Source organism: Anser cygnoides, chromosome 24 (genome assembly GCF_040182565.1).
Source record: "Anser cygnoides isolate HZ-2024a breed goose chromosome 24, Taihu_goose_T2T_genome, whole genome shotgun sequence".
NCBI lineage: Eukaryota > Metazoa > Chordata > Aves > Anseriformes > Anatidae > Anser > Anser cygnoides.
Genome location: NC_089896.1, coordinates 6339805 through 6365553, shown reverse-complemented (window position 1 = coordinate 6365553; position 25749 = coordinate 6339805). Strand labels below are relative to the sequence as shown.

General features: G+C 46.4%; 1 protein-coding gene across 7 annotated transcripts in view; it reads right to left on the bottom strand.

Moving 5' to 3' along the window:
* Positions 1 to 1459: 1459 nt before the first annotated feature.
* NFYC (nuclear transcription factor Y subunit gamma) overlaps positions 1460 to 25749 on the bottom strand; it is a 33844-nt gene continuing 9554 nt past the window's right edge. For 2 of the 7 annotated variants that reach the window (XM_066982738.1, XM_048054263.2), the window contains exons 2-10: positions 20000 to 20112; positions 16600 to 16671; positions 14946 to 15059; positions 12623 to 12718; positions 8493 to 8666; positions 7369 to 7527; positions 3695 to 3802; positions 2893 to 2952; positions 1460 to 2348 (exon numbers count right to left, since the gene is read on the bottom strand). In XM_066982738.1, the coding sequence (XP_066838839.1) occupies positions 2229 to 2348; positions 2893 to 2952; positions 3695 to 3802; positions 7369 to 7527; positions 8493 to 8666; positions 12623 to 12718; positions 14946 to 15059; positions 16600 to 16671; positions 20000 to 20104 (1008 nt within the window). In that variant the 5' untranslated portion in view covers positions 20105 to 20112 and the 3' untranslated portion in view covers positions 1460 to 2228. The remainder of the gene's footprint in view (positions 2349 to 2892; positions 2953 to 3694; positions 3803 to 7368; positions 7528 to 8492; positions 8667 to 12622; positions 12719 to 14945; positions 15060 to 16599; positions 16672 to 19999; positions 20113 to 25749) is intronic. The other 5 variants (XM_066982739.1, XM_066982740.1, XM_066982742.1 and 2 more) reach the window with 5 other exon arrangements.

Genomic DNA, 25749 nt, shown 5'->3' with positions numbered 1-25749 from the left:
GGCCCTGCAGAAGCAGCGGGTCCCAGAGCGGTGGCGGCACAGCGGGGCCAGCGCTGCCCCGGGGCCCGACCTGCTCAGGAGACGCCGTTCGCTGCTCACTGAGGGTGAAGCCGAGCGGCAGGCGATGTGTCATCCCTGCTCCCAGCTCCGTTACGAGCCAGACGTTGACATCTCCAGCCTCGGTACCAGCCTCCCGGTGCAGTTCTCGCACCCCTGGCTGAGCTCAGATGTCAGGCAGCTCGGGGCGATGCTGAGCGTGCTGAGAGCAGCCTGCCTTCAATTACAGGTGGGGGCTTTCGCTGCAAAGCGCTCTCCTTTCAGGAGCAGCGCAGCTCACACACACTTTCTGTCCTTCGAGCAATTTATCTATTTATTTATTTATCTATCTATTTATATATTTATTTATTCCCACTTTAAACTCCTTCAAGCAAACACAAGGCAGAGCACAGCTTTGGGTAAAGAGCTTTCCTCGGGCAGAGCCCAGCGTGTGCGGCTGCCAGCCTCCGTCCCCGTGAGCCTCCATCCCCACGAGCCTCCCACCCCACGAGCCTCCAGCCCCCTGCAGCAGCCACCCGTGGGTGCCCTCTCGTGGCCGCAGCCCACACGCGGAGCTTTCACCCAGCGTATTTTATTTTTCCCCCCCGGCTTCACGCTGGCTGCCCACCGACGCTCTGCGCCAGGCGTGACGGTGCCCACCCCGCAGGGAGCTGAGGGCTGCAGGGCGCTGCTGGCTCCCAGCCCTTTTAGGACTCACATGGATGACCTGACCTCACCTGGCCCTGGAGGCGCAGGAATCGCAGCGAGCTCCCTCACCACCCAGGAACAACCCGGCCCTGTTTATGGACTTTACACCACTCCTGGTGCTGCTCCTCGCTGCAAAACCATGGCGAACTCGGCTCTTCTGCCAGGAAAAAGCAGCAGCTGCTGGTGCTGGCACTGTCCCTCGCGCTGTCACACAGCTCTGCCAAGGCGCTGCACAAAGCCACAGAGCCCCTCCTGGACAACGTGCCAAGTATGTCAAATTGCCTGATGTTGGACACAAAGATTACGAGTTACAAAACCCCAGCCGTGTTTTAGCCAAGACCTAAGCTTGGCCCTAACGCCACCAGGCTCCTCGCAGTGTGCTCAGTTAAACCTGGCTTCTGGAGCTCGTTCAAACCCGTCCTAAACCCCTCGCTGCTTCAGAAGCTGCAGGGAGCGCTGGCAGGCACAGGGGAAGGGCTGCTCTGCTGAGGCAGTCGCTGTACAACGTCCCCATGGAGACCTCCTTGGCTGGTGGGCACCAGGAGAGCTCCCACCCCACAGCTCATGTTCCCAGAGACCCCCCCAAGCCCCTTCTGCAGCCACCCTTAAGCCCTGTTGCAGGTTCCACCACTTCGGGGTGATTTTTCAGGGACTCGGGATGCTCTTCGCTTGGCAGGTTGATGCTGGGCACCGGTTCCCAAAGAAAGTGCAGACGTTATCTTACAAAGGAAATTTATTTTGTTTTATGAAGCTTATATTACATGCATCGACTGAAGCTAGTACAACAGTTAACAGCAGGGCTGGGGTTTGTCCAGGCTTCCATTAGTGTTTCTGGAATAAACCAGGCCAAATTAAAGAATCGTTTGCCCTTAGAAAATACAGTCATAATACAAGGAATGTTTTTGTTTTCACTTTAATTACTCTTCCCCTACTCCCTGCCCCCTAGCTGCATATACTCAATGCTCCGGCTTACCAAAAAAGGAGGCAGGAGAGGAAAATCTAACACACATACACACTCCCCCCCCACGCCCCTAATGGACCACTGAGATGGTAGGACTGAATCTAGCTCTATTCGGAGAAAAATACAAACAGAATACCAGGAATAAAGCTCTTACAACAAACCAGATGCAGTACCCTTTAATAATTTCACTAGATAAAAACGTTTTACACATCGCTCAATGAGATGCTACAAATTCCTTTCGATTAGTTCTCTTCAGTTTCCAGGGGGTTGAACAAGCAGCTGAATACACTGAAATATTGACTTCTAAAAATAAAAATACAAATATTGCATTCTTGTCAGTGTCTGCTGGATATTCTCTCATACCCACCAGAGGAAGGCGTATAGTGCACCAGAGACCGCAGCCTACTATAGGCTGAATATTGAGCATGGATACAGAGAAGCAGATGGATTCATCAGACCAGGTTGGTACGGCGAACGTCGGGCTGGTAACGTGTTTGTTTCCACACAGAGACACGACGTCCGCTCAGTCCCCCGTCACTTGCGTGGCCTGGCCATCTGAGGTTTGGTTGGTGGACTGAATGAACATGGGCTGGGTGATGTCCTGGCCTGCAGGCATGGTCACTTGCTGGATCTGATAAAGCTGCTGGTGGGGACGGAAGAGGGGGAAGAAAGGACTGTCAGTTCTCATCTCACACAGCGTTCGTCTCCTCCAAGCACAACGATATGCATTAACCCTACGAATTTAGTGGTGGTGGTAACAGCAGCTCCCAGGTCCAAGTAATATCTGTCCCAGAAAACAGACCACGAAGAGCCGCTGGTACGATTTAAGCAATGGATGTCTGAAGTAATTCTGTGAATTTCTTATGCCCAGACTGAGCTGGCGCTGCTTATGCAATAGTCAATAGCTAAATGTTAAGACCTTTATTCTTGAATTGGTTAGGATTAAAATGGATCCTACGCAGAGTGCAAGGGGCTGGGTTAATTTGGAGCAGATGCAGCCAAACACAAAGAATCCACCTGAATTAAGAGCGGCACAACATTCACTTATCCTGTGTCTGCTTCAGGTTTGGTAGCAGTAGCAGGGTTTTATCTGGAGGAGTCGATTTGCCAGAACACACAGATTTTAAAACTGTCTTTCAACCTTTGACTTCAAAGGGATGTAGCATCAACAACCTCCAAATTCTTACCTGTCCATCTGTGAACTGGCTGAACTGCTGCTGTCCTTGCTGGACTTCTGTCTGCGTTATCTGCAAGGATAACAGAAGGATGATCACTGAGGGCATTTTGGAGAGGGTCAGGACCCCACAAAATATTCTGCCGCGGCCTTTCAAGAGCATTTAGACTCTTCCAAACTTCGTCACCCCACCGCGTGGTAAGATACATCTTATGCCGCTGGACTGCAGTCATGCTGGTGCTAACTGCAAGTCAAGAACAAGGGACATGGGATTCAGCTGTTCCAAACCAAACACAAGCATGTCCTCTCTGATTTTCACAAGGAGAATGCGGCCTCCAGGATCACAGAAAAGCAGCAGCTCTCCTATCCCCTGAAGGCAGAGAAGAATCCCTTAGTGACCAGCCTCACCAAGACCACGAGGTAACCTGCTGGCAGCAACGCTGGCCCTGATGTTTCACCTCTGTAACAGCTCTCCTGAGAGCGTGCGCTGCTGCTCCTCCCTCACCCAGCCAGAAGGAGCAGAAGTAAAGAAAAGGCTGATGAAGTTTTACCTGCAATCATCTCAGAAGCAGCACGAGCTTTGTACAGTGAGAGACACACGCACGCACACACACACACGCATGCAGCTTTCACGTACAGGTAAAGGAAACTTCCCCTATGCTCCTTGCTTCATTATTCTGATGAAGGTAACAGGAAGAAAAGAAACGCAGGAACCCTAGCCCAAGAGTTGGTAAATTCAACTGGACTTTGCAGTTTCAGGAGCTAGGGAACAACACTTTAACAGTTAATGTCAGCCCTGCCATTAGAGTGCATACCTGCTGTGCATTGGTTGCAAGCGTCTGGATCTGCCCCTGGACTACCTGGGTGCCTGACACAGGTTGGGCTAAGCGGATATACTGCAGCTGGCCAGCATTCAACTGAACCTGGAGACAAGCGGAGGGGGCAGGGAAAGAAAATTAAACAGGTAACTGTGTAACCTGAAACACACAAACTTGCCTTCTTGTTTCCACAACAGAAGCCAGAGTAATAGATGCCACTGGGAAGCTTCCGTTGGTTACCGGTTGAGATGAGCAACTACCACTACCTGCCAAAGCAAGAACGATGTCCACAGAACTCCTCCAGGTTCTTGAAGTAAACCCCAAAGAAGCACAACATCACTTCTTTCTCCAGAATGGAAGTGGTCAGTTAGTAGCTAAAGCATATTAATTGCTAAATTTCTGAAAGCATCAAGGACACTCATTTGTCTTTTAGTACGAGAACCGAGTTACGACTTCGATGTATCGTTTCACATAAAGAAAACTCTTACGAGCTAGCCGCACATAACGACACTCCTATTACATTCTGCCAAAAAATATAAAAAGAAAATACGGGAAATTTTCAAATAAATGAAGACAGTGGAGATGGCAAAACCCAGGGATATTGCAAGATAGTATTTGGAACCTTTAAATACGGCTCTTCCCCACCTGGCAGAGGCCAATACTTTGCGTCAGTGCTTTGTGCTTTACATTCACACGTAGATTTATTTCCTACAACCCAGATCTTGCAAGGGCAGATGCCTGGGGGAGTGGGACGTGAAGAAAGTGTCATCGTAGTAACCTCACCTCTCATTTTGCATTTTCTGCGATACAAACAGCTAATACTGCTAATACCCATCTGAGAAGCAATAAAAAGTTCACCACATGATTGATATTACTCTTGAATTTTTCATTTTGTCTTATTTATAGATTCATAGCCTTAAGGTTAATTATACACAAAAATATTTTAAGTTTTCTTCTTTTTAAAAACAGTAAAAGACAGACATACAAAACACTTGAACACGGCTCACTTGACAAAGGTTGGAAGTGCCTAGAACATGGTCTTGGCATTTACACAAACGCCGCTGACTTCACCAGCTGTGTCTAAAAGCTCCAATATTATTTCAAGAGCAAATAAACTCCACATGAGCATAAACATTTCAATAAAGAATCTGTTTCTGCACTGAGATCTGCCTGCAGAGCATGTTTTCCACACTGGGGGTTTCCTGCTTAGATTTTAACTATACTACTAACGGAATGGATCAAAGTGATTTAGAAAAACTGCTCTTCCAGAAATGTCAGTAAGCTCCAAAGAGCTGGCCCGGCGATGCTTAGGCTAAGATGCAGATGAAATTTAACACAAAATTAACATGGGAAAACAAATGATTACCATTAATTGATGCATACACTTCCTTCCTTCCAACTTTACTAGTTTTTAAAAAGAATAAAGCCACCTTCCCACAGGCAACCCACGGTCCTAGAGCAAACACAGGGAAGAAGCAGAGTATCAGGAGCGTGTAGAAACCCAGCAGAGAACTTAGGTAAGATTCGCTCAACACTCTTGCAATCATCAGAGATGCTCCCTGTTTTACGAGAGTGTTTCAAACTTTTGTATTTGCATTGAGAAGGATTCTTAGCTGAATCCTAACAGCTACCAGGGTGAAAAAAAAGAACCATCAGAAGACAACGGTAACTATATTGAGAAAGAAAGGAAACTTAAGGGAAAAATAAAAGCACAGCAGAAAGAGCGAAATGGATGGCAGCACTGAATAGACCGAGCACTGCCGTTCTGTGAAACCTTACAAAATGCTTTCCGGGTTGGGGCACTAACAAGCTCTTGTGGTGAGTGCACGGCTCCCGCGTCCCATTGTACTTCATTTGTTGGAAGCAAAAAGGGGGAAAGGTGTTTCATCTGTCACAAACTGTGATTCTTCAACATGTTGTGATTAAAAGGAGATCTATTTAACTACAGGCAAAACAGCATCTCTGCTAAATACTGAGCAGAGAATTGTGAGTATTTCATTAAAACACCACTCCGAAGTTACGCTGTTTTATAGTCTTACGCTTGTTAGAGACTCAAGTGCTCCTGAAGACAAAGCTTCCATGCTCAGGCACTTGACAGTTCCAATCTCATGTCTGCAAATTTAAGCAGCATCCGAGGACCAGACATAACTACCTACTCTTAAATGCTACCAGGCAAGAGGATGGTAGAAGAATGTGCCTGGCCAAAACCAGGCACTAATTAAAAAGTCTCCAGACACATATTTTCATAAAGCACACGATCACTTAAAACTGGATGCACCTATGCGTAGAACAGCACTTTGTGCACAACACTACCGTCCCCTCACAGCTGCTTTATAAATATTTATTTCCCTTAGTAGATCTCCAAATCCTTTTCTTGCAGGGAGTTGCAGCATTCACCAGAGACGACTGGAAAACAAGTTTGAACTGTTCTTCTGTTGCCAAACCAAGGGAGGATGCTGCAACACTGGTACTGTTGTAACAGATTCACTTAGACATGGGTGCAGATCCCCCTCCAAAAGGCTTTTAAGAACAAGTATCTCAGAGAGACTTCCATAAAGAAAGAAAGAAAAAATAAGAATGTAAGAGAAAGGCAGTGGAGAACGCAGAGGAGAAAAAAGGTTGCTTGTAGTAAAACACTGCATTTGGCAAGCAGTGTGCTTCCTTTCTGACCAACACCTTAAGCCAAGCAGTCGGAATTAGCTGAAGATTTAAGAGATGAGAAGTGGGAAGTGAATTGGAAAAATCTGGCAGCACCTCCCACCTGAACTTTTCTCAAGATGCTGTGTCAAAGCACAAAGAGACAGAGGGAAGCTTAGCAAATCTTGACAAGCCAGACCTGTGTAAAAGATCGGTTTTGCCCCAGCCATGGCTAAAAGCCTCATAATAAGAGAAATCAAAGTGAAGTGAGTGTCTCGGTCACTTGTTCTGACCTTTGTATGCTGGTTAAGTACACAGAACTGGATGGATTTTTTTTTCTTTAAGAGGTGCGAAATTTTCCAGATGGGAACCAAGAGACCCAGCTTTGTGGTCATTAGAAGCTACAAAGAGGGGGAAAAAAATGCCATTTTTTGACCCATGTGTTTACCTAGGACATGTGCCAAAATTTACTTCTGATGTTGGGTACTCAAAATCCCATTCTTAAGCCCTCAGCAGATCTATGCTAATGTGAAAGCGAGAAGATATTTCCTGGTTCTGCAAAGCCATTCCTCCAAAGTATTTCGTAAAATATTTTTTATAACATAAAAGCTTATTAATAACTCACAGATGGCACCTTTCCCACTCAGTCTGCCAGGTCACGACTTCAGATTTGCAGAGGCAAAACCAAGAAAAGGCAACAGAAGTTAATTACGCTTTATTGAAACCATGCTGTAGTGGAGAACTAAGGTTTACCCAGGAAGTATTTTTATTTATTGCTTCCTAATTGTAAGTATTCCACTCAGGGGGAAGTGGTGGTGGTGGGCACTGAGTCTGCACTAGATGGGTTGGATTTATTTCCCCCTTCATGTCACACCTGGTTAGTTTTCCTCTCCTAGTGCAGGAAACACACCACTCAATCCAAACTTCCTCTTACAGTTAAAAAAACCAAAAGCATCCATGTACAGTCTCATGCCAGAACACCAGCAGACGGTTTGTTTACAACATTACACGTTTCCAGTGGTAAGAAGCCTTACCGGGATCTGCTGGATCTCTCCTGTGTTGGTGATGATCTGCTGCATGACTTGCATGGTCTGCCCGGTCCCGCTCTGCGCCTGCTGGGTCTGTCCTTGCGGCTGGGCCTGCACGATCTGCACCTGCTGGCCTTCTCCCACCTGCATCGTCACAGGGGTGGTCTGCGTTCAGAACAGCGGGTAAGGGCCAAGCAAGGACCGAACACAGGCGAGCCAGCCACACGATGCCGAAAGCCACAGGCAGACTGCTTCCGAGACCCACCGTTATTTCCTGATGCTTAAACAGCCTTGAAGAGAAACCGGGACCTACGTGATCCTCGTTATTAAGGTCTCTGAACACCTGGCCTGCTCCTGCACGCTTATCTTTACGGCACTGCTGTGAAGCAGGAACCTGATTTTCTGATTTTACAGATAGGTAACTGTGCCAAAGAGAGGCACAGAGACGTGCCAAATCTATTCAAGAAAATGCATGCCAGTAAGGGCTCAAACTGAGACTTCAGAGCTCTGAAGAGAGCAGTGGCCTGGTAACTGGAACGTGCTTCCTACAAAAGCAAAAGGTGCCATACCAGCCTCACCAACACACCACGACTATTTGCCAGATAAAGGAAAATGATCTTTTAGGAAAAGCAGAGCAGGCCCCGTTTCTCTATCAATATCAACATTGTGCCTCTTAAAGCATCTGTTCATTGTTTTTTTCAAATAAATTTATTTCCTAACGTCAGTATGCTATTAATAAAGGTGAGGAGTGGAGAAAAAAAACACACACGTGTAAGTCACATGATTGACAGTGTACAAACACAGCCTCGAACTTATTCCAGCTTCACTTGCATGGGGAAAAGAGAATTCATCCTATGGCTGCCACTGCTCTTGAGTAACAATGCACTGCACTTCCTATAAAACAACACAACCTTACGTTACAGCAAAAGGATATTTCTACTCTGTTTAGTAGATCAGTGCAATTCAGTGTTTCAGCCACCTCATTGCGTTGCAAAGGAAAACACATTTCTGTTTTGTTATTGACTGTTCTGGGCAGTGAGAACCGGAGAGTGCAAAGCACGACACGCAGAGTCGAAGGTTTCAGTGGCTCCACCGGGCTGCAAAGCCCCTGACCTCCGCTCAGCACTCACCTGCCCTTGCTGCGGCTGGGCGATGATGATCTGCCCGGGCTGGATGGTGGTCGTGGACGTCGTGGTCTGCTGCCCTTGCTGCTGCCCCTGAACCTGCACTGCAGCAGGCTGCTGGGCGAGCGTGAAATAATACTGTACGGGCTCGGCTGGGGTCACAGCCTGACGCACCTCCTCCTGCAGCACAGGGAAAAAGTAGGTGAACGGGGAGGGAACTGATCCACAAACTGCCCACCCCATCCGCCATCCAAACACCCCCCCCATAAGCAGACCCCACGGGAAACCATGATCAATACCTCAGCCCTAACAGTTTAACTCAAGTAACCCTGAGATGACAAATCCAAACCGGCTCTCCTGATTTATTCAGCCATATGGAAATCAAAACCATCTCCAATATCTTACGTATAATAATGTAGTCACCAATTTCATTATGAGAAGCGAATGTATAAAATTACCATAGCTGAAAACCACGCAGCTCCTCATCAGCAAATTCCATCATCGCCTGTTATCTCAGCACAGAATGAATTGCAAATGCACCAGGAAGACTTACAGAGCCTCATCTGTCAGCGAAACCCTCTTCTCAGCCCACACGTCCAACACAAATCTTAATCTAGCACTGATGTTAAGCCCCTCAGAATAGAAGGCTTGCACTTGATGTATACTGTAGTGCCTTTATTTATTTATTTATTTAAATCCAGCTTTTCCAGAACTGTAACAACTTCATCTTGCACCACAGCTTGGCAGCCTGATTCTGCTGGTAGCAGGTATCTCTCAAGAGCGTGAAGAAAAAGCCTCTGCTCTAGCTCACTGTCTGATGTTTTGCTTTATCTAAGGATGTCTTTGGAAGAGAAAAGCCCCTTGTGATTAACAGTATCTTAGGCAAGGAATTTTAGGCAAGATTTTGAGAGATTATGTTAAGTGGCAAGCAGTTAACGCTGAAGACTCCAAACTCTCAGGCTCCCCGGAGGAGCAGTCAGACCCTGCACCTTGCGGAGGATGCGGCTCACCAGATGTTCACTCCATGGCAGAAGGCGTAAACAATCCTCTCCCAGCCACCTCGAGTTCACAGCTGAGAGTGTAGGATGTTTACACGTGCTACAACATGGCAGGTTCCAGGCTGCACGAGTCTCTTCCACTCCCCTGCGTTAGAAGCAGCTCACTTGTGGCTTACCTTCAGCATACCCAACTGGACGGAAAAAGAAGAATTTGTGTTAAAACAGAATTGGTGTATGCTGTCTAGATGGGCACCAGGCTTGAGTAAGAGAGCCTTTTCCCCTAGATGCTAGTCTCTCAGAGGGACAGCAGCTAAACAAAGGACTTAGCAATGGGAGATTTCTCAACAGCCTACCAGAAGGTTACGCCCCAAAGGTTAAGCTGTTCACAGTTGGCTGTAATCAAGGAGCGACTTCAGAGCGGGGCGCTCAGAGCAAACATCGGCACTGCCCCACAGCACTGCCAGCCACTGCAATCAGACACATACAGGACTTCCTACACACAGTGGTTCACTGATTAATTCCTCCTCGCTTCATCAAATCCTCTAGGGAAGGGATTAATAACAAATTTAAAATATATATTCAACAGGACACGTCTCCAGCTAATCATAAACCTGCACGCCCAGGAGAGCCGTCGCTCTTTCTGTGAAGCCCAGGCCTTAGACACTATTTCTAGAGCACTCCAATCCTCAGTTCCTAACCGAAACCTCGGTTAAGGCCCTAGGTATCTATTCCAGGTTAAAGCTGCCTTTGCTAGACACCAAAATGACTTTAAAGCCCAATCTGCTTGCAGTAGGTTATATCGCATCGCTTGCCATCCTTTATTTTCAAGCCATAGCTCTAGTTACCGGAGCAACATAACAGTCACGGCTTCATTCCCAGCTCTTCCACGTAACCAACGCTAACTTGTCAAACAGTCTTTTCCGTGGTAGAGATAAAATACAGATTGCACCCCCAGCCAAGAAGCGCAGGCTGTCAGCCTACAGGCAGCTACTTTTCAACACTGTTGAATCAGAGGAATATTTTCCACTGTAAAGTCCTAACCTGTGCTGTTATCAGGCAGCTATTTCTCCAAACTTCTCTTGCCGCTAGAAGTATTTCTAGTGATTCAGCGGCGTTCAGAAAGAGTGAATATTTCTGTGGGAGAGAGATCTCCAAGGCCTATTTCAATCCAAACCTGACAGGGTCCCACTGCTGATGCTGTGCAATCCTACAGACACACTTGTGGTGTGACGCATCAAGACAAGTGAACCTAGCAACTTATATGCATCTAACACATGTTACTAAAATACTTCACGCATTAATTTGGTTCTAAATCATGAGGGGTTTCTTCTTGCTGTAAATCAAAAGGCTCCAGCAAGGGAAAACATGGGCAATGTTCTCCCTCCCCAACACTGAGTACTCAAAAAAATAGATATATATAGCACTACAACGTAGAATAACTGAATGAGGCACTAAAAGAACTGAATTTGCAATGCCAGAACACACCTGCCTTACCTCCGACTACAACGTGAACCAAACTGAAACAGGGGTTCCCTTTCCCCCCAGTTAAGCACAACACTGAGAGCAGCTGCACCAGCTGCTGTTTAGTCTTTTTATTTAACACTGAACTAATGAACTTTGTGTAAGTCATCTCTGCTGTACTACTGCAGGGATACAGCAGGGAGCTCTTGAAGAGCAGGAGCTGTGCCGTGCTCCCACAGGGGATGTTCACCGTGTGTATGGACTACAGAGCTCCCACCACACCAGTAGCGAAGTCTTGGGATACTGCTAATTGTAACCACAGCTGATTGCAGCAGTGGCATAGACACTCCTGCATATATTGTGACACGGAAAGGCATTTTCTTCACTTACTAGAAAGTCACAATGCTTCCGGAAATCAGAACACAGGGTTAAACTCCACTCGGGGTGTCACCAAAAAGGATGAAGCGCAGATTTCCTCCCTTTGGCGGTCACGGCAGTAGAACCATGAGGACTTCAAGACAAAAAGTCAAACAGCAACCTCCAGAATCCAGATCTACAACGAGGCTGTCTCTGTGCTCACAGTAGGTATCTTCTTACACGCTATCCTGATTTATATTGGAATCTTTTCTTTGACATCTCTTGTATTCCAAGTAAAACACTTGCCAGCAAGTTGTTTTTACACTATTCCAGCCTCCCCAGTAGCACTCATAAGAAAAGATATTTTAAGGATCATTTTGCACATTTCAAAGACTAAGGCACTGCAAACCTCCAAAAGTATCAGAAAACCAGCTGAAGAAAGCACATAAATTGTTATAAGCCACTGCAATCTACTGTTCAGAGAAGAAATTGCTGCAGTCAAGCCCTGGGCAAGGATTCCAGGAGCTGCTGAGCAAGGTGCAGCCCTGCCCAAACTCTTCCCTAGAGGAGCTGCACCAGCAGCAGGAGCCCAGCCATTTTCTCAAGCAATGGATAAAAAAGACCAACAGTCACTGGGCTGGTGAACTTTTAGCAGCAAAAAGAACAAGATTTTAAGCGAAGGAGATGAATCAGTCTACCAGAGAACTGGATCTGTTTCTTTGTGCATTTGAAGTGGCAAGAGAGCTTCACCCCCACCTCGCTGCAATTTCGTCACCGTCTCAAACACGAGGGAAACAAGCGCTTTGTGAAGCGCGAGCCTGTTAACTTTCAAAGGACATCTTGTGCTCAGATGACCGCAGCAGCCTGCCGCTGTAAACATCCGACTGAAAGCTCCTTCTAACACCTTACAGCTTCCAGTCAAGGATGTTTACAGTAGCAATGACTGCCCCAAAGGATGCAGGAGGTGCTACTGCTATGCAAAGATGCCTGTTTCTTTCTTTACGACACTCAAAGGATGCAGACTCAGCACACTTTTTAAAATTATTTTTTTAAAAGCTGGCAACATTTGTTTTCAGAGCTATTTAGTAATGTTTTTGTTACTTAATTAAATCCCCAAGATAAACTCCTGTAAATCTCCATACAAGCTATAAAAAATTAAGAACCCAAAAACTGCTGTGAATAAACCTGTGAAAAAAGAGAGGCATGAACTTCATGGTTAAATCTGAGATTCTGTACTTCTTTATTAACACTCTACCAATTAGAGAGTGAAATCACACTGAGGAAAGGACAGACAACAGGGCAACCGCTTTTCTGTCTCACCTGCCGCTTTGGAGGCTTCAGTTCATCTCTTGGAACGATATCGATGAGAAAGTCAAATTGATCAAACTTTGTAATTGCCATGGCAATGTCATTCCTCTAGAACAACAAAAAGAAAACCATTCTTCAGCTTTAGAAGTCGGTTTTGTCACTGAATAAACTTAAAGCTTTTTAATCAAAGGTGTTTCACAAACTCAGGCTTTTACAGTCATCCACTCACCCACCAGGCCTAAACAGATTCTTTACAACAGCACTGATGTAATTCACTAGAGGGCTCATGACAACAGACATAAACCTTTTAGCAGATTAAAAAAGGGGAATCGTTAAAAATGAAGAATTTAAAAGGCCAAACAAAAACCTACTCCAAAGATCTGTGCAAAAAAGCTTTGCAAAAAGATGAAGATGACAGTTAGAAACTGCATTACTAGAAACATATGTAGAATACACATTGGGGAGAGGAGGGAAAAAGAAGAATCACAGGATCACAAGATCATCTTATTCAGGGCAGGGGAATCCCAAGAGATGTTGAGAGAACAAGCTTCAGCATGTGGAAGGGCAAAATAGTTAAAAGAAAGCAGGAAGATTAAAACATACTTAGCAAACTGGCCAAACATGCATCAGAAAAAGGATGTGCAAGAGCCGATGAGCTTTTAAGAAAAATTGGCAAGGCAAGTATCTTCTCAAAACTGCTATATACAATGTATATATAAACCTTTTCCTTTGTATCTTAACCAAAAAAAGAAAACCAAACATTAGCATCAGGTCAAAACATTAAAAACCTGAACAAAGAGTCAGCCAGCAATAAGTCATCACTTAAATGTATTTGCTTAAGATCTGAAGGGAAAAAAAAAGGCACTGTCATCTTAAAATCTTAAAATTCTCTTAAAATGTCATCTTAAAATTCTTGCAAGCCACCTTAAAAAGTAGAGCTGATTCAAGAAGCTATTAAAAGCCTCATTTTCATTAGCTGAAGATAAATTTATAAAGCATGTATATGAACATGAGTTGAGACAAAGATGCCTACGCTGCCTAACGAGTGGGTAAAATTTAAAAGACAATCAATCCTCACATTTCAGGTTAGTTGACATTTCTAAACCTTATACTGTCTTGGCATTTAAGTGCCAAACAATGATCACGTAGAAAGCACAAGAGAGACATTTCTTTTGTTCTGCAGGCAGCATACATTATAAAAGTATCTTCACCAGGAAGAAAACTTTTATTGAACAGATGTCTCTCGTATTTCATTCTCCGTGCTGAGGATTGGGTTCAATCCAATTTCCTTCGGAATAGACTGCCATAACCCAGACCTCTCCACTCGAAATTTTTTCCCAAATACTTGATAAGAGAGCCTGCATTCCTCCAGCTGCACTGACCATGCGGGGAGCAGCTGTTCCAGGATGGCAGCTGCTGTGGAAGGCAAAGCACTCAGAAAGAAAACCTGGGTCAATTAAAGGTCTTATACATTAGGATCAGGATTTAAGCACAATTCTGAAATAACAACTTGAAAGCTGCTAACAGGACGTGCCTGAGTTAACACTTGCCACTTAGGAAGCATCACGTTATTGGTATGTGTACCAAATACACCCTTCCCACAGTAACTGCATTAAAGCCTGGATTAAGGAAGTTGCATTAGCCCAATTTAGTGAAGATTGAGTGGTTAGACACCCACTCAACAGCACGGCTTTGGACTGAAGTCAGACTTGTCTGCTCGCCGCTATGGCGATCTCCGCACCAGAGTGTGGGAGATCCAGCACGGCCCTAACCGTCTGTCTCTCACCTCTGATCTGAGGGCCTGGACTGATGGTTATTACAGGGTCAGGTAGTTCTGATCAATACGTAAGACAAAGCAAGTGTCAAAGTTTTTCATAAAAGACCCTGAAGAGCTACAGTTTACTCTTGAACCACTAAGAATTGACTCCCAGTCCAAAGGGAACAGTAATCTGTTGTAGAGGTGGGCATTTCTGTTTTCATCTCTGCACATTTATCAACCCAGACTAACATCCACAAGCTTACATTAGGAGAATCACTACTGACAAACAAATCAGATGAAGTTCAACAGTTACAGGTACCCTGAGTAATCAGAGCAGGCCACAATTAGCACACAGCTGCAGCTTTGTGTGTTTTTATTGTTGTCTGTTTGTTTTTAAGACCAAGTTAAGCAAAAAGCATTCAAGTTACACGGGGCACTGTGCTTTGTACCCAGGTATGTAGTGATAAACACAGGTACTAAAGTTACTGTCTACAAAACATACCTCATATTATGGAAACAAAAATTTGGAAACAGCATACGAAGCAGATGAAGGCTAGGTAGGAGCAACTCTGTTACCTGCAGAGTCCTGCGTTTGTTGTCCTCTGTGTGTATCCACGCTCGCAAAGTCAATTCTGTTATGAATATCTGAGCTGCCTTGGCGAACAACACGGGAGCTTCAGCGCTGATCATCTGTAATTAAATTTACAGATTTTTTTTTTGAGGTTACCATCAATATTCTAATGCAGCTGAGTGGTAGTCAGGGTAACTTTATAATGTTACTCAAATCTGAACGGTTGCATTGTTTAACGGTGAAGCTTGGGGAATTTCCGTAACAGAAGATCTATGGGTCTGACACTCCAAATAATTACCAGCCTTGAGTTAAACACGCTGTGAGGAGTACTGCTCGTATACAGGCTGTCTTCCAAGCCTGTTTCATACGTGACTAGTTAGACGTTAGCTCTGTATTGTGCTGGATTATGGTAGGCCAGCAACGTGCAGTTACAAATGGCATCGGTGCGTACTCGGCTACGTGTAACAACCAGCACCTCCTCCTGGCACGTGTGTACGATTCTGAATGAGGGCAGAAACTGAACAGGACAGGCTGAGGGCTCGTTACAAAACCTGGCCCTTACTTTATAATTGTAACACCAGTATAAGTTGAAATGAACGGAGAAATTGCAAAGGAGGTTTGGAGGCGTAAGTGCCTCACCAAATTACCAAATTCCTTTGCCTTAAGAAGCATCTAGCTCAAGTTCAGCACTTTCATTATTAGCTGGTTTGGCATTACTGAGGACTTCCTAGTACAGGCTTCTTCTTGTTAAATAATGCTTGAAAGAAGGCCAGAGACTTATTTCCCCTTCAATCTCATCTTTCCCCTCATTATCAAAAAACTGACACTCGTTTGGTTAAGGCAGTAACTTGGGACCTCAGCGGCTTGGGTTCATTCCGGTTACAGGCCGAATGAATAGCTCCCTTGTACAGGAGGACAACACACACCTTTTTCCTGAATGTCCTTTCAACGTTAAAGGTTGTCCTACGAGAAGGATGGTGTCACGTTGAGAAAAACAATAAGAAAGTGCAAACCGTTCTCTTCTCTCTTAGGAGAGACACGTCTGATAGTTTTCCAGTTTAGAAAACAGGGAGGACGGGAGCAGTGCAAGCATCAACACCCCACAGGTGACTCCTTTCTCTTTTCCTTTTATGCTGCTAAGTTTTCATCAGTCAACTCACGTGTTATTTTCATCAGTCAGATGTCAAGGGTTCAGCTCAAATACTGGTATCAAACCCATGTTATCTACCTAAATTAATACTTATTTTTCCACAGAACTTTAAACAGCGTATCACACGTTTACGTGGTATCACTTCATGTTAAACACCCTACAGCTTTGTGAAAGAAAGAGTTGAGAAAAATAAGGAGGAAACACAAGAAAAAACAGTTAAGCACTAGAGAAAAAAATGAAAGAGAAAATGCCCAGAATGATGCAGTAAATCGCTATTTAACAGAAGAGAGCACAATTGCAGAAGTCTTAAGCAAAGATCCCAAATGACTCTGCTTTCCCAGTTCAGTTTAATTATACTAGGCCAGCTGATACTGCATCCCAGGCAATTGTTCTATAATGTGCTTTAAAAATAACTATACACAATAACAAGTAATGAATTGCAAGGAATTATAGCTACAACATCCACCAAAAGGGTCATAAACACCTAAGAAAAAAAACCATGATTGTACCTTCACATCTTCATCTAGTTTCATTATCTTCTTAATACGAGCCAGGGGCAGCTCTTGAACTCGGAAGTCTTTCTGCGGAGAGATTCAGATTTGAGAGACTCTTTAGCGATACTTAACTGAAAACAAAAGAAAGAAATGTTAAAATAAATCTGTATTGTCCAAAACTAAACTGGCTAAAACTAGATAAAAATAACTTATTTTCTTTGAGGGATGGCAGTTTCTCTGCAGATCCAAGCATTCTCATCTGTTTTTCTGTGTTTTATACTGGTACAGTTGTACTTCAGTCTTCTGTCAGACACTTGCACTTACAATTTCACCTCAAAGTTGAAGTCATTCTGCAGAACAGAATGTTTCTGATGTTATAAATAGAGGCAGAAATGTGTATTTGAAGCAACTAATTCAATTAGGTGTCTTAGGACCCAGAAAGCAATGGAATTTGCAAAAAGCCACTTGAGAAAATGAAGGCAAACAAGAGCTCTGTGGGGCCACAGGATGAAATCTTTGCTTTACTTGCTCTTCGCTGTTGCCCGATACAGGTCCTGGCGTCAAAAACGTCCGCAAGAACCTTGTTCAAAAACCTCTTCCGTTCCCGTTTTTAGATGGATTTCTTGCAATTCTCCAGCAAAAAAAGAACCGCTGACTCAAAATGGTGTAATGATGGTTTAAGAGACGGAGAGAGAGAAGGCTGTCACTGTAATCAATCATCCTGCTCCGCTCAGCTGCGAGCACGTACTCGGCGTGTGCAGCAACAGAGGTGCCACCGAGCGTGGAAGGAGGCACCAACACCTCCCTCTCAGGGTGAGGGAAGCTGCTGAGCTTCACTACAGGCCGTGGTCTCCCCTCTCCGAAGATACAGAGGAATAAAAAAAATGCAGTGTTGCTAACAGCAGTCCCTTAAACGAGGGATAAAGGCCGAGGCTACGTACCCCTGCATCAGGAATGCAGAATCCCTGCCCACAAAGGGCTTCTCAAAAACATCTTCCCTTCTTTACAAGAATGTCAAAAGAAGTAAAAGGAAACTCATTTCTCTGGGGAAGAAAGCACTGCAAGACATGTTAGTGAAACAAAAGAGGGAAAAAAATGCTGAAAATGCTGTTCTCTATTGAAACAAAATATGGAAGCTGTACATGGCCCAGCCAGCGCTCCAGCAGGGGGTATTTTATTTAATTTAGATATAAAAAATTATATTTTAGGGCTGTGTACGTATATATATATATATATATATATAAATAAAGAAGTCTGCCCTTGCTCTGGAAAGAAGTGCGAATGTGGTGCTGCTGGCAGCAGCAGGGCAGGGGTGGTGTTTTGGAAGGACCTGGGGCAATGGGAGAAGAGAGCAGCCAGGGCTGGGCCCGGTGCTCGAACGCACGGCGTGCTCGGGGTGGCACTTCCAACCAGTAACCGCCACATAAACAACTTAAGGGGTTGCTAGGGCATGAAAAAATATCCCAAAGGTTTTCTGGAGTTTATTTTCTTAAGCTCATTCCCTTTTAAAGAGCCCCGTGAGGTTTGGGCAAGCCTCAAAGAAAGATGAAGACAAAATTCCTAATTTGTAAGACTCTTAATGGTGCTAAGCATTTAACTTCCACGAACAGCAGAGCTGCAAGTAGACACTTGCACTTACAAGTGCATTGCACAAGGTACGATGCTATTAAAATCATTAGAGAAAAGAGACAGTGAGAGAAATTACAGAAATTTAAGGCTCCTTTATTCCTTTAAGGCTGACGGGCAAACGTCACATAAATCAAAATTAATACGCAAGTCCCATGGTGAAGGGAAGCATGACCACTACTGGCTACTGCCCAGCACAACAAACTTCAGGCACCAATTCTTCATCTTTTCTTTTTTCCAAATTAGGTCTCATGTTTTCACAGGCCACTTCTAACTCACTGTGGAGCTGAAGCGCTGGTTTCAGCCCAGTCCCGTCTCCTATTTCTCCAAGACCAGGCTACAGTCCCTTTTGTCCTGCGGGGCAGAGAACAGGGACCTCTGGTTTGTTCTTATAAAGCAGCGCCCTTCTTTCTTCCCCTGAATTCCAGCTAGTGGTGGCACCTGGCAAGTGCACAGAGCCAGAGGGAACTGTGAAAAGCAGGCGAGCAGAGCAGGCTTTTCCATCAAAGAGCTGCTCTGACCTCTACTACACAGTACAAGCAGACAAGCTCCAAGGGTACTTACACGGGAGCACTTTCAATAAGATGCACAAAAAAAAAAAATCAGGATTTGATTACGCTGCTGTTATCCCTTTTCCTTGCCATCTCCCCTTCAGTGTCCTCAGCTAATTTTCAGGGGCTTACTACCTTGCGATGCAATAAATAGATTCATGCAGCAGTTAAAAATTAAGCTGCCCATACTTGATAAGCTGCAGAATAAACCCCTTTCATGTGGAGATGAAGACAAACTACAGCTCTCGAACACAAGAATTCACTGCACTGAAAGAGGAAAGTAATTAATTCTGGTTATGCATACAAAATTCTACATCTGTTTCTTTAATCAACTATCCGCACCCGGGCTGAAAAAAAGCAGTTTATCTTCAAACTCCTTGATTGGGGTTTTCACTTTGAACAGCCCGTCTTCCACTGGAGTTCTTTTGTTTGCAGTCACATTAAACGCACGGCAGCGTGCTTTCAGGACCACTGTATCACAGTGATCTACCAATCTCTCTCGAAAAGTCGTTTTTATTATATGCCCTTGTTCTCAGGCACATCTCTTTTGGGGATGGAAAAAAAAAGAAGCTACTTAGTCCAATTCTTATTCTCAACCTATACGCGATTTTTCTTAATCAAACGCCTTTAAATTAATAAAGCATGTGATGATGATGCGCTTGGCATTCAAGGGAGTTTCAAGACTTCAGGCTTGTCAAAGGAGACTTTACTGAAAGAGGGCACGACAGTTGCATACAGAAGTCTAAACCCAAAAATTCATTCACAAAATTGTAACTGTCTGCCAATAGCCAGATGTTTGAATTCATAACGGGGGTGGGGAGGATTAAGAGCTGTATTTTGGTAAGGATATCCTTACATGGAAGTAATGCTTGTCACAGATTTTATATTGCTGAGCTTGAACAGCAGTAAAACAGCCTGCCTACAGCGTGAGGTATGGCCTCAGATCCCTCGATCTCCCGCTGGCTAAAATGGCTGAGCAGCTACCTAAATACCTGTCCAGAAGGAGCTGAACGTGTGATGATTACAGCTCGTCACGCCGTGCATCAGCTACATCCAGTGCCTGTCTCAGGTTCTGAGAGTTGTAGCAAACAGTCAAAAACCCGGCTGGATGATGATCAGCTTTTAGGGCCACCTCGCAGCGTGTAAACAGCCAGCCCTGCTGGATCCCACAAGCAGCAGGAACACGTCCAAACAGAGGCTTATCCTTCAGAAACGGCACAACTGGTGGAGACGCTTACCACTGTGAGGTTGCGGATCTCCTCCATGACCCGTGGCCAGAAGGACTGGAGGCTTTGCTGGGCATCGCTGTTGCCAGCTGTACCGAAGCCGCCATCTGTGGACATGCTGGTAACTGGGAGAAAAAAGGGGAAAGCGTTAGCACTGAGGGAGGGATGCAGGAGTCAAAGGCACGCACGCAGAGATCCCCTCCGAATCCCAGGAGTACAGGAAAAGGGCCAGCCTGGCTAATTGCCAGGAAAATTGGCAAAGTAAAATATGCCAGTGCAGGTTCCAGCAACAATGTAAAAGATACTCACAGCCTCTGCAAGTGTTTTTATTTGATTTTATTTATTTTTCCAAAGACTAAAAAAGAACATATAAAAAAAGAAAAGGAACTGAAAGCAGAAATAGGCTCCTGATTCCCTCTTCGAGCTCTGCCTCTCCGCAAGGAGTTACAGACCACGACCGTGCCCAGCCACAGCTCACACTCCGGTGCTCACCTGCTGTACAACCATTTATTCTGGTGCTTGCTGCAGCCAACAACAGCGCGGGACGCGGCACCAAACTCCCCTCAAGGTGAAGCCAGAACGTCAACGTCAGCCTGATATTACTTCTAAAAACTGTAATTAAACAGTTTCTTCTGTGCCTGTTTGAAAGGTGTCCGGTTCGGTGGATCTGCACTGTTTTAACGCACCGGCAGGATCCTGGCTCCAGCAAGATTCCCGAGGGGCCGCGCAGCGGGCAGATGTGCCCAACACACTTATATCCAGGACGGGCCGAGGAGCAGAGCCCCGCGGGACAGGGCTGGCACCTCCCATGCACAGAGGCGTTGTGGTGAACGCCAGAAGAGTCACCGCGTGCTTCTCTAGCGAGCGGCAGCGAGGAGCCCGTGGGTTACTGGCGTTAAACGCTCCCGGGGCCACCCAGAGCAGCTCTGAGGCCCCCCCGAACACGCCGTGAACAAACGAGGCATCTCTGCACAGCCTGCAGCGGCCGTAAGGGGAACGGCGGCGTTACCTTTTCTGTAAAGATCACGAGACCCAGACAGCTGTGCACCACCACGCAACGGCAAAAGCTAAAGTCCAAAGCGAAGGCGATCCACGAAGTCCCGTCAGCGGATCAGAGACGAACGCTGGACGATTAATTAGCTCAGCACCTTCCGCAGCCTACGCTTTCAAGGCAGAGTCTACGAAGAGCTGCATTTTTCTTTAATTAACCTGGGAAGGATGACAAGGAGGAGTGCAGAAGATCGTATTTTCAGCCTCGAGGCAAGAGTTCAAGAGAGGAAGGACGGCAGGCAAGGCTCCTATGGAAATCAGCGGCTGACAAGCTACTTGATGACTCTTCCACAACTATTTGCATGACAATACTACCCGCCCACAAACTAAGATATTTCAAGTATTTATAAGAAAATACAGGGAGATAAATATTCTACTGAAAATTTTAAATTGGCACTTGATTTCCCCCCCTTGATCTGCAGTGTCAAATACAGACAAAGCCTAGTTTAGGCAGATAAATAAAAGCTAATGCTTCAGATCTGCTCTGTACTGGCAATATTTCAACACTAACACTAGACAGGGGCTTTTCTGCAACTGGGGATGCGAATCATCCCGATGACAAGCCAAATCACTTTTCAAGGCTTTATTCAGAAATACAAATGACTTGCGTTCAACCCACTTAAACGCTCTGCCGGAGTACAATGCTCTACAAAACCCTCGGAAGCAACAGGTTAAAGAAAAGGAACAAAAGCTAACGGAGCAGAGGGGAAGAAAATGCCAGCATCATCGCAGCCGTACCCCCCACCACATGCAAAGGGGAATTAAATATGTGGATTAAATACATGCCTCCGTTGTATTCAGCCAAACTTATGAAGAAGAGCTAGAAATGGTTTCATCTAATCACCTATAATTCGGAAATCCTCTCGATTAATCCAAAAAATTGCTATCTTTGAAGCAGACCCAGGCCTGATTTCAGAAGGCAGAACGAACAGCCCGATGCGTGACCAAGGGACAGCTGAGCCTCAGGTGACTGCTGAAGAGGATTGTCAGGAAATTGAGTAAAAGTAGCACCAAGAATCGCCAATAGGGTGATTTTTCTGGAAAAACTTATAGAAAAAATACCTATAGACACCAAAATAAAAGCCTGAGCATGTTAAAACTACTCAAAACACTACTCCAGAAATAAGCCCACATTAGGACATAGACAGATACATAAATGACTTGGAGGATGCCATTAGAGGAAGACTGAAGAAAAACGAAATACCCAACATTTCACGCAAACCTACAGCGTTGGCTCCGTGGAACCAACTTGAATAACGAAACCATTCGTGCACAGTTAGGAAAGTTCCTTCACCCAGGGGGAAACTGCTCGTGGTGCTGACTGAGGCACAGGAAAACAAGCAAAGCCCTAGGCCCAAGTCCCACAAAACACACATAGGGTAAGAAACAAGGGCATAAGAAAGGAGGGGCTGGGATACAGCTGCTCTGACAGCACATGCCCCATTGGCACAGCCTGGAATACGCCCCGTGAAGGTGAGCATTTTGTTTCCAGACTCAGGAAAAAAGAAGCTGAAGGCCGAAACGCTGAGGCCTGGCCCCAAACCGCCCGGAGGTGCTCCCAGAGCCCAGCAGCCAGCACGTCCCAGAGCCACGCCATCCGCACGCGGCAATTCGAGCTCTTCTGCTCACCGGAGCACACCACCTTCCACAAACACTGAACTTGCAAAATCCTGGGGCAGCTGACGCGCTTAAGAAGCTCACTTCGCAGAAGCACAAAGCAACCATGAGGACACCGCCGGCGTCCGCGGCTGTTTTCTTTTACACGAGATCCTCGTTGGGGCTTTCTGTAATGCCCCGGGAAGGGGGAAGCACTCAACGGAGCTGTCTCACCTGGGATGCCTACGATCTGCATGCTCCAGCAGGAACCTTGTACTGAAAACCCGAGCCACAGCACGACCACGAATAAAGCTCAGAGCTCTGACCTCGCAGTTCCACCCGCAGCGAGCACCTGGAGGTGTTCGGCTGGAAAACCAGCGGCTGGGAAGAGCCCAGCAGAGGCAGCAGGGCAGGAGCCGACGGCCGCTGAACGTCCCTGGGCGAGCTGGGGAAGGGGAGCGGAGGAGAGCTCGGCCCCGCGTCGACCTGCCTCCTTTCAAGTCAGTCCCAGGCTGCCCCCGACTGAAATCGGCTGAGCCAAATCTGCTGGGCGGAGAGCAGACCGGAATGAAATTCATTCAAATGCCTCAAATGCAAACCGCGAGCGCCAGAGGGGAGCGCTGAAAAGCCCCGAGGCTGGCAGGGAAGGAGGCACCAACTCCAGAAGGCCATCGAGAACCGCGGGCCTGTGGTGGTAGCAGAGACGTCGGGTTCTTTGCATAGCAGTCACATTCCCAGGACCAGCTTTATGGGAAAGAGCCCGCTTTATGCAGAGGCACGATCCATCCAGAGGCCCCAAAAAGATGGCTAGATCTGAAGGAAGAGGCTGAAAAGCAACGAGATGGAAATTCGGACAAACGCTTTGCTTCAACATCCTTCAATTACAGCTACAAATATTTCTGAAAAATGCCACTGCAAAAAAAAAAAAGAAAAAAAAGCCCCCCCGCAAGATTTTACCACCATTCAAATATAGAATGACCACCTCCACAGAGTGCTTAGAACCGCCGCCGCCACCTCCCCGAAAAACCACACTCCTCTTTAAGATGCACTTGGGTTTACATCATCTGCTAGCACGCAGAATTCACCAAAAAGGCTATATTAAGAAGTGGCGTTACAGAAAAGGAAAAAGAGGCAGTTCAGTTCCTTTTTTATATTTTTTTTCTTTTTATTTTTTAAATATACCACCTTTAATAGCAAAGAGCAAGAAAACAACGTCACAGCGCCCCAGCAAAAACCGAGCCTGGCAGTCTGAAGAATTAAACGTAGAGCCGCAGAGCTGAAAAGCGATTATCTAGAATAAACACTCAGTCCAGCACCCTGCGATACGTTCGGCCCGATGTGCCCGCAGAACTGTAGCATTGTTTTGGGAGCCTGTCCCTTGATTAAAAAGTAAAATGTGCAGAGCCGCACTTGCATATCTGAAGAATGAGCTCCGTGTAGCAGCAAGAGGCAGACACCTGATCCTGCCAGGAGCAGGAGGAACAATCTAGCAACCAAGAACCAGTTTCACAAGAAGAACATACACAATTTCACGGGAGTTTAGCAACGCAATCCTTTAAATGCAAGGGAAGAGCCTTCGATGGATGACAAAGCCACGCAGCAGCACCCTCTGCGAGATACCGCTCTCGTTAGCGCAGTTACGGCGATCCGCAGCCCTGGCTCGGGGGAGCGGCGGAATGTAAAATGCAAAACATGAATGGGGTTTGAGATGGGCCACGACAACAACCGATGGCGTTGGCGACAACCGCAGCAGGTGAAGCCGTGCTGAGGCTGTCCCTGCGCACGACGTCGAGCCCCTCACAAACGGATTTTAAAAGAAACCTTTGAGAAGTCACACCGATGGCCTACAGCTGCTCCCACAGACACCGCGCCTTGATTTTTCTCTGCTTCAGGACCCACCCAAGGCAACGCAGGTATTTTCAAATTCACGGCCGAGCCTCCCTTCGTGAAATAAGACCAAATTTATCGCACTTACAACTCCGAGCCGCGTGCTCCCCAGACAAAGGCCCAGGAGCTCAAGTACACCGCACGGCTGGAAACACAAAGGTGCCAGAGCAACAACAACAGAGTTACTTTTACCTGCTTTTGGGGTATAAAACTATTGTTCGAGATCAACAGCTGCTTCTTCTTCCTGACTCTGCAGGCCTTGCCTGTGCAGTTACCTGAAATGGTTTTAACTAATGATGTAGTTGGGAAATTTGAGCCACGGTGACAGCAGAGTTGACACCACAGGCGGGCAGATATTTCTGCCAAACCAGCGCCGTGGATGCTGCCGTACCGATTTCTGCACCTCCCGTCCATCACAGCTCCAGCTTTGGTTAGCAAAGCGGCGAGGGCTGTGCCGACACACCACAGGGACGCACCTGGCTTCTGACACAGCAACGGGAGTGGCGTGAAAATGAGACGTCCTCGTGGCCACAGGGAACACCACCGCGGATGGGCACCCGACAGCGAGTCCTGCTCAGCAGGGAGCTCCCCAGCTAGGAAACACAGCGCTGCACCGCCAAATCCTACTAAATTTGGTCCTACCAAATCCTGCTGAAGAGCCACGGGTTGCCCCCGGTGGCACGAGCCAAGCAGACCAAGCCTGAAGCCTTGCTGCAGAGGCGTAAAAGACAAGGAGCTGCAGCAGACGGGAGGATTGCTGCTGAGGTTGGTGTCTGGCCCTGCTGAGGCAAAAGGAAAGGCCCAAGCCCAGTGTGCCGGGGTCAGGGGCTAGGACAGGCGAGCTTCTGGGTCTCGATGTTTTGAGCAATTCCATGAGAAAAACCAGCGGATGTGCACCCTGGGAACTGGGCTCGGAGACCGCCAGGCCGGTGCGTGCTGCCACCTCTCCCACGTGCCAAGTGCCTTCCGAAAGGGGGAATCCTGAATCCTTTCAGCATGCGCATCCGGCCGAGCCTCCAGTTCCGACACGTCAACGAGGCAGCAGAGAAGAGACCTTGCCTAGAAAACACTGCCTGAACGAGGGCATGGGGGGACGCCGGGGGAAACCACATTCAAAGAGCTATATATAGCAGGGTTTGGAAACCAGATCCGCTGTGAACGAAAACCAGTATTCCACACCGTAACGAAAAGGAGGCAGAAGCCCACCAGGTAAGGAAGCAGACGTTACT